The following is a 17422-nucleotide window of genomic DNA, read 5'->3' as shown; positions in this document are numbered from 1 at the left end:
TTTCATGATAATTTACTCACCCCTATGTCATCAAGATTTTCATGCGTTTCTTTCTTCAGTCGAAACAAATGTAAGGTTTTTGAGGAAAACATTCCAGGATTTTTTTGGTAATTGTAGTTTCAATGCAGCTTCAAAAGGCTCTACACAGAATAAGGGTCTTATCTAGCAAAACGATCAGTAATTTAAAAAAAAATTGACATTTATATACTTTTTAACCACAAATGCTCATCTTGCACTAGCTTGACCTCACGCATTACGTAATCACGCACGTATGACGTAGGCGGAACTACTAACCTGCTGTACAAAGCAAACTGGCAAAGAAAATCAAACGCCCTTTACAAAAGAAGGAAAAACAACAATGTTGGATAATTTTGAAGTTGGAAAAGAAAATGAGATGGAGTTTTTCGCCCTACCCTACATTTCTGAGTCACAGATCGCATGTGACCTTTTCAGCGTGATTACGCAGTGCATGAATTGCTGAGCTAGTGCAAGATGAGCATTTGTGGTTAAAAAGTATATCAATTTATATATTTTTTTAGATGATGACCGATCGTTTTGCCGATATAAGACCGATACTTGACTGGAAACATCTCGAGCCCTTTGAAGCTGCATTTAAACTGCAGTTTGGACCTTCAGCTCGTTGGGCACCACTGAAGTCCACCAAATGGAGAAAAATCCTGGAATGTTTTCCTCAAAAACCTTAATTTTTTTCGACTGAAGAAAGAAAGACATGAACATCTTGGATGTTATAGGGACAGACAAACATATAGATAGATAGATAGCTAGAGAGATAGATAGATAGATAGATAGATAGATAGATAGAATAACAGAATGGTAGTTAAAATGAACAACAGAATGATAAATTGAATGAATGACAGAACGATAGAACACTACATAGAACAATGGATAGATAGATGAGATTGAGGTGTGTGCAGTGTCTCCCTGGACGGATGTCTCCTGGGCTTAAGTGAAGTATTACTGTAATAAGCCTTAAGCGAAATAAATCAATAGAGAAACAAATTGCTTTTGGTTTGGCTCTGAAGAAGCTCTTGACCTATTTCTATGTGTGTAGTCACAATGTGTAGTGTAGTACACAGTATTTTACCTAAAAAAAAATTAATTTAGACATTTACTCAAGGCAAGGTAGATGATTTGGTTCCAAAACATTTTTTGCTATGCTGGTTGAAAGTCTCTTCATATCCCAATAGTAATCACTAAGTTAAGTGGTTTAAATATATTCTATGTATTTATATCAACTGTGGAAGGCGCAGGATGACAAAATGTTTGTCTAATCATATTCCTCGGTCCAAGGACTACGATAGGCTATCCTACCTGCCTGTCAATGTATGTTTTTGCATATTTCCACAGACATGATACATCTTTCTTCAGTCGTAAAGAAATTATGTTTTTTTGAGGAAAAAATTTCAGGATTTTTCTCCATATAGTGGACTTCTATGGTGCCCCCTAGTTTGAACTTTCAAAATGCAGCTTTAAAGGGCTCTAAACGATCCCAGCTGAGGAAGAAGGGTCTTCCCTAGCAAAACAATTGGTTATTTTCTAAAAAAAATAAAAAAAATAATACAATTTATATACTTTTTACCTCAAACGCTCGTCTTGTCTAGCTCTGCTTGAATTCTGTGTATTCCGGTTCATGACAGTTAGAGTAGGTAGAAAAACTCCCATCTCAAGATAAGTTTCGCTAGTTAAGACCTTTCTTCCTCCGCTGGAATTTAGAGCCCTTTGAAGCTGCATTTTAAAATGCATTTAGGAAGTTGAAACTCAGGTGCACCATATAGTCCACTATATGGAGAGAAATCCTGAAATATTTTCCTTAAAAAACATAATTTCATTACGAGAGAAGAAAGAAAGACATAAATATCTTGGATGACAAGGGGGTGAGTAAATTATCTGTAAATTTTGGTTCTGGAAGTGAACTTCTCCTTTAAAGCTTTATATATGTGTGTGTGTGTGTGTGAATGAGCACATGAGGGACAGAGAGAGTTCTTTCACTACCAAGTCACTGCAGAAGTGACACTTGACTTAGACAGAAGGTACTTTTCATCAGCAGACACTCAGGGTCATACCTCCTGCTGGTGCAATCACACTGTACGTAACATGGATTAGAGCAGGCTTTTCTCTCTCTCACGCCGCTTCTCTTTCTCTCCGCCCTTTATTTATATCCTCTCTCTTGGTGTGTGCATATACGCTTGTAAACAGCAGTGTTAGCAAGACAAAAACATACATGTTATCTTGCCAAGCCTATCACTTTACATCCTTATTTATTCTTCAAAAATATGGCAATCAAACGCACACATATCTAAAACTTTCACAATTAATGTGGCTGTATGTATACAGCTATGCATCCAGCTAATACTTTTATTCAAAGTGACTTGCAGCAAGGAGTGGATCAATATCAAACCTGGGCTTTGGTTAGATACCAGCCTCTGAAACCTTAGCATCAATATTAAATCAATATCTTAGGGAACAAATAAACAGCCTCTGTCAAATGATTCAAGGAAACTGGGGCTGTCAAAGCATTCAATAATTAAATGTCAATAGCAATAGTAATTTATGATTAACCTCATTGTTTTAGCACATTCACTTCCTTTTTAAGTGTTCATTTATTTGACATCTAACCAGTTTTGTTACTGATAACGAAAACTATTTATAATGTTTGAAATTAAACTGAAGTAAAATAAAATACTACTATTATATGAAAATCTAAAGTTCTAAAAGCAAAAACGAAATAAAAAAGCTAAAAACATCAAACAAAAATGAATAGAAAATGACAAAAGTACATAACAAAATCAGTACATTTTACAATTAAATTAAAAACTGAAAATGCAAAACTAAAAGATTATTTAAAATATTCATAAATACTACAATAGTGAATAAAAACACTAAAATTACACTACACATAATGGAATTTACGCAAAGACAGGACAGAGATAGACTCTACGAAATTGGTGCCTTTTTGTGTTCCTAAGAAATAATCAAACATAGATTTAATATAACAACAAATAAATCTGTAATTTAAACACATAATAGTATGTATGCTTTAATCAATATTGCATCAAAAATCAATTAAAGAATATTTTTAATTTATATAGCATTTATGCTGGTAAAGTTAAGGTTTTTGGCTGTACCTATATCTATATATATATATATATATATATATATATTTTTTTTTTTTTTTTTATAAAATATAAATTATGATTTCATGTCAGCCCTGTTACCCTCATCAAAAAACCCTTGTAAAATAATGTACATTCAAGTGACATCACTTCTAGGAGGTTACATCATCTCTCAACCAGGATTCCAACACTTAAAACACAAGCATCTTTCTCTCACTGCTCTATTATGTTCTATTTTTGTTGATTTATGAGGCTTGACTGAGGGATGGGCCATCGTGCAGTGTCAATCCTGTTACCATTTTTAAAATGTAAATTTAGACAAGTATTTCTTACATTTAATACAATCAATATCTACAAGTAAAATCCTTTCAAAGTGTATAATGTGTGCCTTTATGAACTTGAATATTAGCTAGCAATTAGCAAATTTGTTTAATATCGTCAAACCTGTTACTGTCAACTTACTTTTAAGAGTAACAGGTTTTGACATGGGTAACAAGGATGACATTGATTAGGTTTGATCCTGTTTTTAAAGATTGTCTGTGTAAAATTCAAACATTTTAAAGGTTACCTTCAGTATATTATTGAGCTAATGCCTATATCAGTTAGTAGCATGTTAGTTCTAATTAAACTATAGTATCTAGTAACGTTTGTGTCGGTAACAGCGTTGACAAAAATAATAAAATACATAGCCTGAGAGGGCACAATACAATTTCTTGTCATGTACTTTTGTGAACTTGACTATTAGCTAGCATTTAGCAAATTTGTCTGAAATTGTCAGACCTGTTACTGTCAACCTGTTACTTTTTAGAGTAACAGGTTTTGACATGTGAGTAACAGGGATGACATTGATTAGGTTTGACCCTGTTTTTAAAGATTGTGTAAAATTCAAACATTTTAAGGGTCACCTTGAGCTAATGCCTATATCATTCAGTGGCAAATGAGTTCTAATTAAACTATAGTATCTAGTAACGCTTCTGTCGGTAACAGGAGGAAAGGAGGAAAAATGAGGAGGAAAAATAGTCATAATAAATTATATAGCCTGAGATGGCACAATACAATTTCTTGTCATTTTATCTGTCTTCATTTCATGGATATTTAAAAAATATTGATTATATGTATTTTATTTTTTTTGCGGAAAAGACTTTGTGGAATGACCCTCACACTATAAAACTTGATGCAAATCTGGACTATATGAACTTCCCACACATTTTATTTCTAAAACAAAGCTTTAAATAACATCCCAGATTGATTCAGTTTTAGTCTGATTTATTAAAAGGTATACTTCACCCAAAAATGAGAATCCTGTCATTAATTACTCACCCTCATGTTGTTCCAAACCCGTAAGACCTTCGTTCATCTGCAAATTAACACAAATTAAGATTAAGAAATCTGAGAGCTTTCTGACCCTCCATAGATAGCAATGTAAGTAATGCTCCGGGGTACTCGTCACGTCAACTGACACGGAAGAGAAGAAATAGTTGAATAAAATCATTATTATTATCTTTATGCACAAAAAGTATTCTACATCAGGGTGAGTAATTAATGACAGAATTTACATTTTTGGGTGAACTATCCCTTTAATGAAACGTTAAAACTAGTTTTTGTGAAATGGTTCAAACGATTCATCAAAAAGATTCAAAAGAATGATCACTATTACTCATTCAGGTTTACTGTGCAGAGCTGTGACAGTGCTGCTAACCTCATTTGCCACATTGAAGCATTGTATTTTCCCTTTTACAATAAATGTCTTGGTGCTGTCCATTTGCCAAACAGAAGTTATAACTATAAATTACTGGTTGTCTCACTCCTTTTTCACAAAAAAGGCAGTGTGAAACAGTTCTTTGGGTTAATCAGCTGCTCTATAAACAAGTGAATAATTACCATAATCTCTGAGTCAGTGAGTCAGCCCACTACTTTTCAGAGGAACTCAGTGTAGCTGGGAAAGCACTATATTTATATATTGTTTTTAGAGGAGCTGTTATTTAGCTAATAGTACCATCAATATTAAATTAACCATCTAAAATATATTCTTTTCTTCTGCAGCTCTGATATCGGCTGGCTGTTGCACCAGCTCCTGTAGAAGTGTCAAGCTTTGGGACAGGTAAGGCTCACACGTCTGTACAGTATGCATGTTATAGCATGCCAATATTTCATACGGTTATATATGTGTTTGTGCATGTTTATGCATGCATAAACTAGACTTAAATCTACAGTTTCAGTACAAATATCTACATACATTTTATATTCAGTCCTAATCAAATGCTTTTTTCACCCCTCAGTTTTGATACCTCCTGACCATTGCCTTGACTGGATCCAGTGGTGGAGCCCTGGCTATGAAAGAGGATCCCTGTTGCTTTCATTTATCTTGCACTGACAGAAATGGAAGATGAGGATGAAAAACCTGAGTGAAGGACAAAAATGTTTTTGCAGCAGCCAGTGTCTCTCGTCCCCCTCCCTAACCACGCTGGTTTCTGCTGGTCTCCCAATACAACTTACAGCCCTGCAAAACAACCGAGGCCTGGAGGAGGGATCGTTTAGGATTTAAACAGCTGGAAATAACACGATTGCCAAAAGGATTTTTTCAAATGGGAGATTTAATCATCTCTCTTTTGCCAACAAAATAGACCTACCTCCTTTGAACGGAAGCAGACGAAACAAAAAAGTTTGAAATGGGACTGAAAGGTTTTTGTTTACAGTCGCCACAAACCACACAATCAGTTCACACTGCAAAAAATAAAAATAAAAATAAAAATAAATTTATATATATATACACGACCAGTCAAAAGTTTTTGAACAGTACAATTTTTTTTTTTTAAAGAAGTCTCTTCCGCTCACCAAGCTTGCATTTATTTGAAGCAGTATACAGCAAAAGCAGTAATATTTTGATTTTTTTTTACTATTTAAAATAACTGCGTTCCTTTTGAATATATTTTAAAATGAAATTTATTGCTGAAATTTATAAGCTAAATTTTCAGCATCATTAGTCCAGTCAGTGTCATATGATCCTTTAGAAATCATTCTAATAGGTTGATATGCTGTTGAAGAAACATTTATTGTTATTATTATTATTATCATCAATTTTTAAATCAGTTGAGTACATTTTTTTCAGGATTCTTTGATGAATAGAGAAATCCAAAGATCAACATTTATCCGAAATAACATGCATTTATAATGTTACAAAATATTTCTATTTCAGATAAATGCTGTTCTTCTGAAATTTTTATTCATCAAAGAAACCTGAAAAATTCTACTCAGCTGTTTTTTTTTTAACATAATAATGATAAATGTTTTTTTGAGCAGCAAATCAGAATATTAGAATGATTTCTGAAGGATCATGTGACTGGAGTAATAATGCAAAAAAAAATCAGCTTTGAAATCAAAGGAGTAAATTACATTTTATAATATATTCAAATAAAAAAGTTATGTTAAATAGTACAAATATTTTTAAATTGTACTGTTCTTGCTGTACTTTGGATCAAATAACTACAGGCTTGGTGAGCAGAAGAGATGCCTCTTAAAAAAAAATTGACTGGTAGTGTATATATATAATTTTATGTATTTATTATTATTATTATTATTTATTTTTTTTGCAGTGTGACAACATTTTGCACACACAGGCAGATACCTATTACCAAACCTTTTGCCTCTAAGAACAAGGGCATTTCTTAAGCTGTTGAGCAATACTGAATGTCAGTGGCTCACGAGTATCAAATTTTATCTTAAATCTGAATGATAATGACGAAGTCGTATCAATCACTGCCTGGCTTTCATTAGGACCTGTGTGAAAACAGTTAATTTACTATGTTGACTATATGGCCATGTGTAAAGTACGGTAGTTAAACACTTAACTATCTATAGTCGCTAAAGCTGAAAGTCAAAGTGGGAGGCGTCCTAAAACACCCCTCCTGTCTCTCAATATCCCATTACTGATCTGTTCGTAGATGCAGTGTTGTGATGTAAAAGAAGCACATAGAAAGCTGCTGCTGCACCCGAGACTTGTGTAGCCAGACGCTTTAGGCTTCCATTGTGTCGAGTCCTCTTGCGTCTGGTGTTTCTGCCCTCACTGCTGCTGAAATCAAGCGGCCCAATCACAAAGCTCAGATATCTTGACCATTTCAATGCTTTGTGAAATTGCCAAACCCATTTTATGGTTCACCACTAAAATGGGATTTTTTTCTCCGTCTGTCTGTGGATTCAAAAGGAAGAGGTGGCTCTATGGCTCTGTTAGAGTCTAGATGTGCTTGCCCTCAGTGTTCACTGTTTTTGGACCTTAACTGAGAGGTAAAACTCAGAGACTTGTCATCCCACTGGACTACATTGACCATCATGCCTCTCTTCGTACCAGGTATTTAACTGAATCTATTCTGGCTTTCAGTACTTATTTGTTCCAGGTACTGTTGCGTTTCACTTGAGAGGTCTTCATAGTTTATATTTGTTCCCTGACTGAACGTAACGCACATCTCGCAAACCATCAATCCTTCTGTATACCGTCAGTATTAAAAACAGCAAAAGTTACTTGATAAGCTCATTAACCTGTGATTTTTTTATTTTTGTTGACAGATTATGAAACAGAACAAATATTAATATATAAAAACCTTTATGTTTTTAAAAAGTAAAGAGTAGTTTAAGGCTTAGTTTTTTATATATGATAACTATAATTATTATTTTTGACGTACTGGTATTATGGAATCTATAAATATTATACTAAGAGATGTATGTAAAAACAATAAAGTCTTCTTTATGTAAAACACTTTTCATTGGTTTTCTTATTTTGACTGATTTGTTCAAATTAAGTGTTTAATGTCTGGAAACCAGAAACTGAATTCTTGATGTTGATTTTGAAATGTAACTTAAAGGGGTCATCGGATGCCCATTTTCCATAAGTTGATATGACCCATTAGGGTCTTAATGAAAAGTTAAAAATTAAAAGTTAAATGTTAAAAATTCTCAATGGTAGTGTAAAACACAACCCTTTTTACCTTGCCAAAATCAGCTCTGCAAAAATCATCCTGTTCTGGTCGAGGCTGCTTTAAATGTTAATGAGCTCTGCTCACCCCACCCCTCTCTTCTCTCTGTGGAGTGACGAGCATGTTTACTTTAGCTGCTGAACTTGCTAACTAGCACATTATTAGGAAAGGTGATTGCAGAGATTCATTTAAAAAACCCTTATACTCACTTCTGCTGTAGGTGAAGCTGGATCATGAATGATTTGCGCGAACATAGATGCATTTATGTAGATTGGGAGGCGCATTCCCTTTACAAACAAACGTAATCCACTGCATCTTCAGCAGCTCAGATGTCAGGAGTAAATGACGACCACTATGTTCTTTATTACATCCAGAAACACAACACTGCAATCGCTCAGTCGGAGATATTCTTGTCTAACTTACATCCCTGCTCCGGCATCGAAACAATGGAGGTTGGACTGTGACAGCTGATCTGAGGTAAGACGCTCATGTCAATCAACTATCGTGGGAACGGCCTCTGTCGGTGTGACGCCACACACCGACAGATTTGAAAAAGGGGATATTATTTTTACAGACTAATAAAAAACCACTGCATGGATATTTATCATTATAGGGTAGATTTGTACATACACTGCCAACACACATTAATGTTCAAACAGCATGAAAACGTGAACTTTGCATCCGATGACCCCTTTAAAGAGATAGTTCACCCAAAAATGAAATTCTGTCATTAATTACTCAACTCATGTCGTTCCAAACCTGTAGGACATTTTCACCTTTGGTCATTTTCAGAACACAAATTAAGATATTTTTGAAATCCCACCGAGAATGGTAATAAGGACAAGGTTCTCGTAGCTTCATAAAATTATAGTTGAACCACTGATGTCACTTGGACTATTTTTATGATGTCCTTACTACCTTTCTGGGCCTTGAACATGGTAGTTGTGTTGCTGTCTATGCAGGGTCAGAAAGCTCTCGGATTTCATCAAAAATATCTTAATTTCTTAATATCTTAATTTTCATGCATAGTTTACTTTATTCTTTACACAAATTAATGCATTCTTGCTGAATAACAGTATTAATTTCTAAAGAGAAAAATCTTACTGACCCTGTTTGTCCTCAGTAACTTTCATTGTATGGACAAAACCAGCTATTTTTTAAGAATATCTTCTTTTGTATCAGAAGAAAGGCAGTCATACAGGTTTAGAATATCATGAGAATGAGTGAAAGATAAGAGAATCTTCATTTCTAAGTGAATGGTCCATTTAAAGGGGTCATCGGATGCAAAACTCACTTTTACATGTTGTTTGAAATGTGTTGTGTCAAATATGTGTTGGCAGTGTGTGTACACAACCACTCTATAATGATAAAAATCCACCCATAGTATTTTTTTAATCTTTATAAGTAATATCCCCTTTTTAAAATCAGGACATTCTCAGCTTCTTGTCGGTGTGACGTCACACAGAGCAAGGCTGCTCCCACGATAGTTGACTGAGACTGCCGTCTTACCTTAGATCTGCCCTAAATGACCTGAGTAAGCTGAGAGCAGTCCGACCACCATTGTGTTGACTCCATTGCACGGGAAGACAAGAATGTCTCAGACTGAGCGATTGAGGTGTGTTGTTGTTGGAACATAGCAGTCATCATTTACTCCCGTCATCTGAGCCGCTGAAGATGCAGAGGATTAACGTTACTTTCGTTTTTGAACGAAATGCGCCCGGAGATCTACATAAATGTGTCTATGTTCGTGCGAATCATTTGTGATCCAGCTTCACCTACAGCAGAAATTAGTAAAAGTGTTTTTTACATGCGTCTTTGCAAGTCGCCTATCTTAATAATGTGCAAATTAGCAAGTTTCGCAGCTAAGTGCAGCTAAAGTAAACAGTACAGCTTGTCACCCCACAGAAGAGAGGGGCGGGGTGAGCAGAGCTCATTAGCATATAAAGAAACATGAAACAGAATGGCTCGCTCTAAAAAGGGCTGATTTTGACAAGGTAAAAAGGGTGTTTTTACACTACCACTGAGAAATTTTAACCAAAGTATGTTATAGGCTTCTCATTAGGACGATAAAGAATCATATCAACTTTGGGCATCCAATGATCACTTTAACACCAAGTATCAAGAAATATCTGATAAGTGTATTAGTATTTTAAATACTCTCTTCTTAAGAAAATACTGGATGTTTGCTAAAAAGCATTACTCAAATCTATTATCAACACTGTTTTTCTTTGTCTTTTGTCTTTAACTGTATGCCACTGTGCATGTTTAACTACAGTAAATACTATAAAAAGAAATATGTGTGCCCTACTCTGCTATGGTAAGTAGGGAAGTATATCAGCCAGAAGGTAAGGGGCAAAGAGCAGCACTGTGTGCCCTGATTAAGATGTATTATTGTCAAGGGAGCACGACACACTCTCTCTCACACACAAACACTGAGTCCTAATGTCTGCTCTTTGCTTTTCACTGCAATGCAGCACACATTGGGATCCTGCTGAGAACGGCCCAAATGCCTACCTGACCAAAAAACACCCAATCCATCAACACAAACATCAGACCAAGAAGAACCAGAGGCCCTATAAATACTCTTCTGCCTCGCTCTCTTCTCTCTTTCTCTCTCTCTCTCTCTAACACACACACATATATTTATATTAAAAACTGCATCTTCATATTTATTCCAATCAATACAATAATGTTTCATGGTGGCCCCCCTCAGACCTACAGTAGAATGAGCTGATGGAAAATGAAGACTTAAAAATGCAGTGCTGTTCAAAGACAAATAAATAGTTATGAAATGCTGAGCTGGAGAAATGCAGCAATTCTGTGCTTGCATTCTGCTTATGGCTAAAAGTGAGCTCTGCCAGAGGGATTTCTTGCAGAATGAGGCAAAAGAAAATAGTTTTGGCTGTTATTTAACGATGCCACAACTCTGCAGAATTCAAAAAATGTGTGAAATTCAGAAATTTTATATTAAAAATGCAAATATCAGTGACCTCTTGCACCATAAATATTCATCCAATTTAATGCTCTCGAGAATAAAAATGCTATATAATGATATATGCATAGGTATGTACAGTATCTGCATGTATGTGTGTGCGTCAGGTGCTGACTGTCACTAGGCATTATGGGTACAGACACAGTGAGTGTGAAAAGGAGAGGGACTCAAACAGGGGGACAGTCATGGCTCCTCAAAGACTTGTCTCCATGGTGACACATGTGAACCGTCAATTCTATTCGAATATCAAAGACAACCGTCCACGTTTAACATCCTGAAACAGAACCTTAAATGTTTACCTCACTGTCTCCACTCATAATCGAACACAATCATACACAATCATAATCGATTTCAATTTTTTAAATATTGTAATCTATTGAATTCTGCAGAAAGATTCCGATTCTGACCTACTATAAGGGATTAGAATTCACTGAGTCATTTTAAAAAGTAGTAATTCATAAATCCAAAACATAATCCTGGTGCACAATGGCATACTACAGCGAAGTGCTTCTCACCACACCTTTTAATATGAGTAAGTCACACAGAGATGGAAATGGAACACACAGAAATGGAAATGTGTTTAATTCCTAAGCTCATTCATAAAATTAGGAAATGATAATAGGGTGGTTCTTTCTTCAGGATGTTTAATAGACTTATTCCATAGTGGTGCTAAGCCACAGCAGACACAAAAGAGATTTAAAAGCTTATACACGTGAAAAGTCATGACTACTTCAAAATGACTCAAATATTATTCATCATGCTGGCTCTCGTTCAACTGGCCAAACACTGAAGATGCAGCACATCATGGGAGTCAAGTCATAATCCTTTATACAAATGTGTGAGACAGATTTTTGAATGGGATAGACACAGCATGATTTGGGAGGTGAGATTTTCAGAGATTTCACAGGGACGGTCGTAGATTTCCTGTCTCAACACCTTTTAATATCCCTCAGCTTCACAAAACCCCTGGATATGGAACGTCACATCTGTTTTCCATGTTCTTAAATCAAATTTCCTTTAATAGCATCCTTAAAACTCAAAAGCAATATGCCTACATCATTAGCGGTGCTTGCTCAGGCAAGCATCACTATTGTTATTAGTTAGGGATTTAAGCAAGCATTAAAGTGGAAGTGAAGCAGTCAGTCAAGTTTACATTATTTACTAAACTGATTTCCACTTTAATTAAAAAACATAAACACGATTAATGTAACAATTTTAAAGGGGTCATCAGATGCCCATTTTCCATAAGCTGATATGATTCTTTAGGGTCTTAATGAAACATGCTTTGGTTAAAGTTTCTCAATGGTAGTGTAAAACAACATCCTTTTACCTTGTCAGAATCAGCTCTGTTCACAGCAACCTGTTGCATACCCCTGTAAATGCTAATGAGCTCTGCTCACCCCGCCCCTCTCTTCCGTGGGGTGACGAGCCATACTGTTTACTTTAGCCGCATTTAGATGCGGAACTTGCTAACTAGCACATTATTAGGAAAGGCGCTTTGCCAAAATTCATAAGAGAACCTTATACTCACTTCTTTTTTAGGTGAAGCTGGATCATGAATGATTTGCACAAAGATAGACACATTTAGGTAGATTGGGAGGTGCATTCCCTTCAAAAACAAACATAATCCATTGCGTCTTCAGCTTCTCAGATGTCTGGAGTAAATGCCGACTGCTATGTTCGTTGTTACATACAACAGAACACCTCAGTCGCTTAGGAGACATTCTTGTCTACTCTTGCTCCGACACTGAAACAATGGTGGACTGTTCACATCTCACTCAGGGTGGGTCTAAGGTAAAATGTCATGTCAATCGACAATCGTGGGTGTGGCCTTGGTATGTGTGATGTCACAGCCAAGAAGCTGAGAATGGCTTGATTCGAAATAGGGACTACAAAAAAACATTAATCATTATAAGGTGGATGTGTACACATACTGCCAACACACATTTATGTTCAAATAACATGTAAAAGTGAATTCTGCATCCGATGACCCCTTTAGAGAAAAAACTATGTTATGATATCACTTTTGGAGCAAGCAACCATACCATACCACAGCATTTGACATCACCGGTTGGTTTGCTCCATTGGCCAGATAAGTAACATAAGCATTTCTTTACTTTTTGAAAACATGGATGTTAAAGTGTTTTAAGCCACTCAAACACAAGAACAGGAACAGAGGGCACGGAACACATTTTAATCAAGTGGAAACCTTGACTCCAGAAAATCACAACTTTTCATTTTCTGTCAGTCTTAGTACATGATGTAACTACAGAAGATTCAAGTTTTAAATAGGAAAAATATCGTCATTATATATGGTCATTTTTGAGTGAGATGCTATCAGTCTAATCAGATTCAATTATCTATGCTAAGCTATGCTAAAAGTGTTACCGCCAGACCCAGATTCAAAAACAGTAAAACTCAACTGTTTAACTCTAGGGGAGTTGGGCAATGAGCCTATTTTCAAAAAAAGTGAAGTGTTCCTTTAAGATTTCAAGGTCTATGTTGGTGCGCCTCCACTTCAGTTCACCCCACTCATTTTCTATAGGGTTCAGGTCAGGGAATTGGGTTGGCCATGGCAGAAGCTTGGTTTTGTTCTCAGTGACCCATTTTTGTTTTGATTTTTATGTTTGTTTGTGGATCATCGTCCTGTTGGAGGATCCAACCATGGCCCATTATAAAATTTCTAGCAGGGACAGTCAGTTTTTAATTTTTTATCTGTTAGTATTTGTTAGAATCCATGATGCCATCTATCTGAACAAGATATCCAGGATCTCTGGCAGAAAAATAAACTTATTTTCACAGCCTTCTCTGATCATATTTACCAAGGGTATGAATAATTTTGAGGACAACTGCATTTTTTATTAAAGTGGAAATCACTTTACTAAATAATGTAAACTTGACTGACTGCTTCACTTCCACTTTCAGTGCATAACTCTTCCTACACATTTGTATTACACATAAGAATTTCACATTTTGAAAAATGTGAAATTTTGAGATGTCAAATGAGAAGCTGATTAGAACATATTACATTTCGTGACATATGTGTCACCGCAGTACTGACCTGAAATGTCCACTGAGTGGCCGTAACGTTTTAAAATAACGTACCATCTGCACTACACCTAAACCTACCCAATAATATGAACAAACACGACTATGCCGTACAAATTCAGACTATTTTTCAATCTCTCATCTTTTTGCTATTTCATTGTGAATCATGTTTTTCACAGGATTCGTACCCAAGGATTCCGCATCCTAAGTCCACTTCTGTGCCGGCTGAGCTACCGAGCAAGCTTAGCACGTATGGAAAGCGAAACATATGGAGCTGTAGTCATATCTGTGTACAAAAATGATTACAAGTGCTTGCTGTTTTACCACCTCTAGTGTTCATTTCTGTTGGAAACTGCAGTGATATGTGCTTATTGGTACGTATTTTGCATCTTGTGAAAAAGTTCCCACAGGTACGTTTTCATCATGAGATCAGATAGACATGTTTGCAGTCGAAATCCAAGGAATTCACACAATCATGAATTTAATTTAAGATTTCCTAATGCAAATTTCTCATTGGTTTCGAGTTGGTCATGTGAATTTCCTGTGTTGACCAATAGAAAGCTTCTTAGTTTGAAAATTACTTCTATGTGAGCTGTGCTTCCTACATCACAACACTTATGACAACAAACAATGAAAATTTTCAGAAATTTTTGTCCACACTTTTACGCTAAATGAGGGAACACAGTATCACAGGGATTTGACTCCTTTAACTCTGGTTATATGTAAGTTTTACTACTAAACTTGACTGAATCAACCTGACTAAACAAGGTTTCAGATACATTAAAACAATGTTGTTAAAGCATCTCACTCAGTCTAACTTAAAAACTACTAAACTAATGATGTGCAGACCTCTCTATTTGTTCAAACGACAACAGGGAGTGTTCAAAAACGTATTTTCTATATTTATTTGCTCATGAATCTCTCTTCGCATTCTGCTATCCTAATGTTTTCTGCTATCTGTATCCAAACTGTAATTTATCTTCTATTTTTTGTGTCTCCCTCTGGACAGACAGATAGAGATATGCGGCATATTAGCCCAGACTCTCATTACCTCCTCATTTTCAGATTAACTGCTTGACAGAAGCAATCAGCAAGCACAAGTCACTGTAATTACCCAGGAATGATAATAACAGAACTGAGAGATGTTACGACTCTCATCACGGCTCTCCACAGAATATAGATGGTCATGCTCACAGGCATTTAGCATCGAACAAGTGAACATCTTCATACTTCCTGTCAGCAGATTGGAGGGATGAGAAAACCCTGAACCTTAAAGGACTGAGAGGTTTAGGATTAAAAGGCTAACAGAATGTGATAAAACAGCGGCTGGACACAATCTTATTCCTGAACCCTAAACAATGACCACAGATCCGATTTAACAAAGCACATTAGAGAGGCTCAAGTTGAAATCTGAACTACATGATTCACTTCCACACAAGCTAGTCACGTGAACTACGCAAACAGCTGAGCACTTTCTGAATAAGGCTACACCACAGGGGAGAGTGTGTGTGTGTGTAGGCATGAGCGCTCTGCACTATATTCGGAAGGCCCACTGGAATGGCATTGATGAGGCCTGGAGCACCTGTGGCCTTGTGTCTCCCATCCTGTGCCCGCAGCACAGGGCACCCAGCTGGGCCAGTGAGAGGCTGAGGACAGGACTGGGCTTTAGGCCAACAGAACACAAAGATGCTGAAAGCTGGTGGGGAGTCAACGGAACTCATTCATCCCTGCTGTCAATAACTTTATGACATCATCTCCTGCACAGACACTCTGCGATTCTGATTGGACCGTAGAGCCAGAAATAGAGTTCGCCTTGGCTTGGGAAGGTGAACGTTTGCGTCACTGCAGTGTACTAAGATGGGTGCCAAAGTCATGTGGAGTGCTGAGCCACCCTGAAAGTAATGGGAAAATTATTACTGTAACCCTGAAATAAAAGACGGGGTGAACAAGGAGAGTCATGGTGAGGGAATGAAAGGAGAGACGTGATGGATAGGGAACAGGAGGTCAAAGGTAGACGGAGAGTGCAAGAGTACATGATGTCAAAAAGGATGTTGTGAAAATGTTCTGGTCATATTTTACCCCAAAATCACAAGCAATCAAACAAACTAATTAAAACAGTATTCATTTCTTTTAATCTCATACAGTATTTTGCTCACCAAGCCTGCATTTATTTGATCCAAAATACAGCAAAAGCAGTAATATTGTGATATATGTTTACTATTTAAAATAACTGCTTTCTATTTGAATATATTTTACAATGTAATTTATTCCTGTGTTCAAAGCTGAATTTTCAGCAGCATTACTCTAATCTTCTGTCACATGATCTTTCAGAAAGAATTCTAAGATGCTGATTTGCTGTTCAAGAAACATTTATTATTATTTTTTATTATTATTATTATTATTATCAATATTTAATAACAGTTGAGTACATTTTTTCAGGATTTTTTGATAAACACAAATATCCAAAGATCAGCATTTATCTGAAATAAAAAGCTTTTGTAACATTATACACTACACTGTTCAAAAGCTTGGAGCCAGTACTTTTTTTTTTTTTTTGAGAAAGAATTAATAGAAATTGATACTTTTATTTAGCAAGGATGCTTTAAATTTATCAAAAGTGATGATAAAGACATATATAATGTTTCAGATAAATGCTGTTCTTCTGAACTTTCTATTCATTAAAGAAACCAGAAAAAATTCTACTCATCTGTTTTCAACATAATAATAAGTGTTTTCTGAGCAGCAAATCAGAATATTAGAATGATTTCTGAAGGATAATGAGACTAGAGTAATGATGCTAAAAATTCAGCTTTGAAATCACAGGAATAAATTACATTTTAAAAATATATTAACATAGAAAGCAGTTATTTTATATAGTAAAAATATTTCAAAATGTTATAGTTTTTGCTGTACTTTGGATCACATGAATGCATGCTTGGTAAGCAGAAGAGACTTCTTTAAAAAAACATAAAAAAAAATTTACTGTTTAATTTTATTTATTTAAATAAATGTATACTTTTATTCAGAAAGGATGCATTAAACTTACCACAATTCGCAGTAAAAAATGCTTACATTCTTAGAAAAATCTGTTTTAAATAAAAACCTGAATACTGAAAAAGTATCACAGTTTGTTGACCACCAAATCAGCATATTAGAATGATTTATGAAGGATAATATGATACTAAAAACTGGAGTATGATTTTTACCACTAGAATAAATTAAAATACATTAAATAAAATATATATATTAAAAATAATATACTAATAAAATACACTAGAATA

At 35.5% G+C, this 17422-nt stretch overlaps 1 protein-coding gene across 3 annotated transcripts in view; it reads left to right on the top strand.

Annotated features, from left to right (window-relative positions):
- The window catches only part of ccdc85a (coiled-coil domain containing 85A), a 36406-nt gene extending 28567 nt beyond the window's left edge, over nucleotides 1-7839 (top strand). For all 3 annotated transcript variants that reach the window (XR_007828995.1, XM_051126558.1, XM_051126557.1), the window contains exons 3-4: nucleotides 5178-5235; nucleotides 5414-7839. Coding sequence is in view for 2 of the 3 variants with exons in the window: in XM_051126558.1 (XP_050982515.1) it covers nucleotides 5178-5235; nucleotides 5414-5429 (74 nt within the window). In the remaining variant the exon portion in view is untranslated. The remainder of the gene's footprint in view (nucleotides 1-5177; nucleotides 5236-5413) is intronic.
- The last annotated feature ends 9583 nt before the right edge of the window (nucleotides 7840-17422 follow it).

The sequence above is a fragment of the Labeo rohita genome, chromosome 13, assembly GCF_022985175.1.
Source record: "Labeo rohita strain BAU-BD-2019 chromosome 13, IGBB_LRoh.1.0, whole genome shotgun sequence".
Taxonomy (NCBI): domain Eukaryota; kingdom Metazoa; phylum Chordata; class Actinopteri; order Cypriniformes; family Cyprinidae; genus Labeo; species Labeo rohita.
This window is presented reverse-complemented; position numbering and strand designations above follow the sequence as displayed.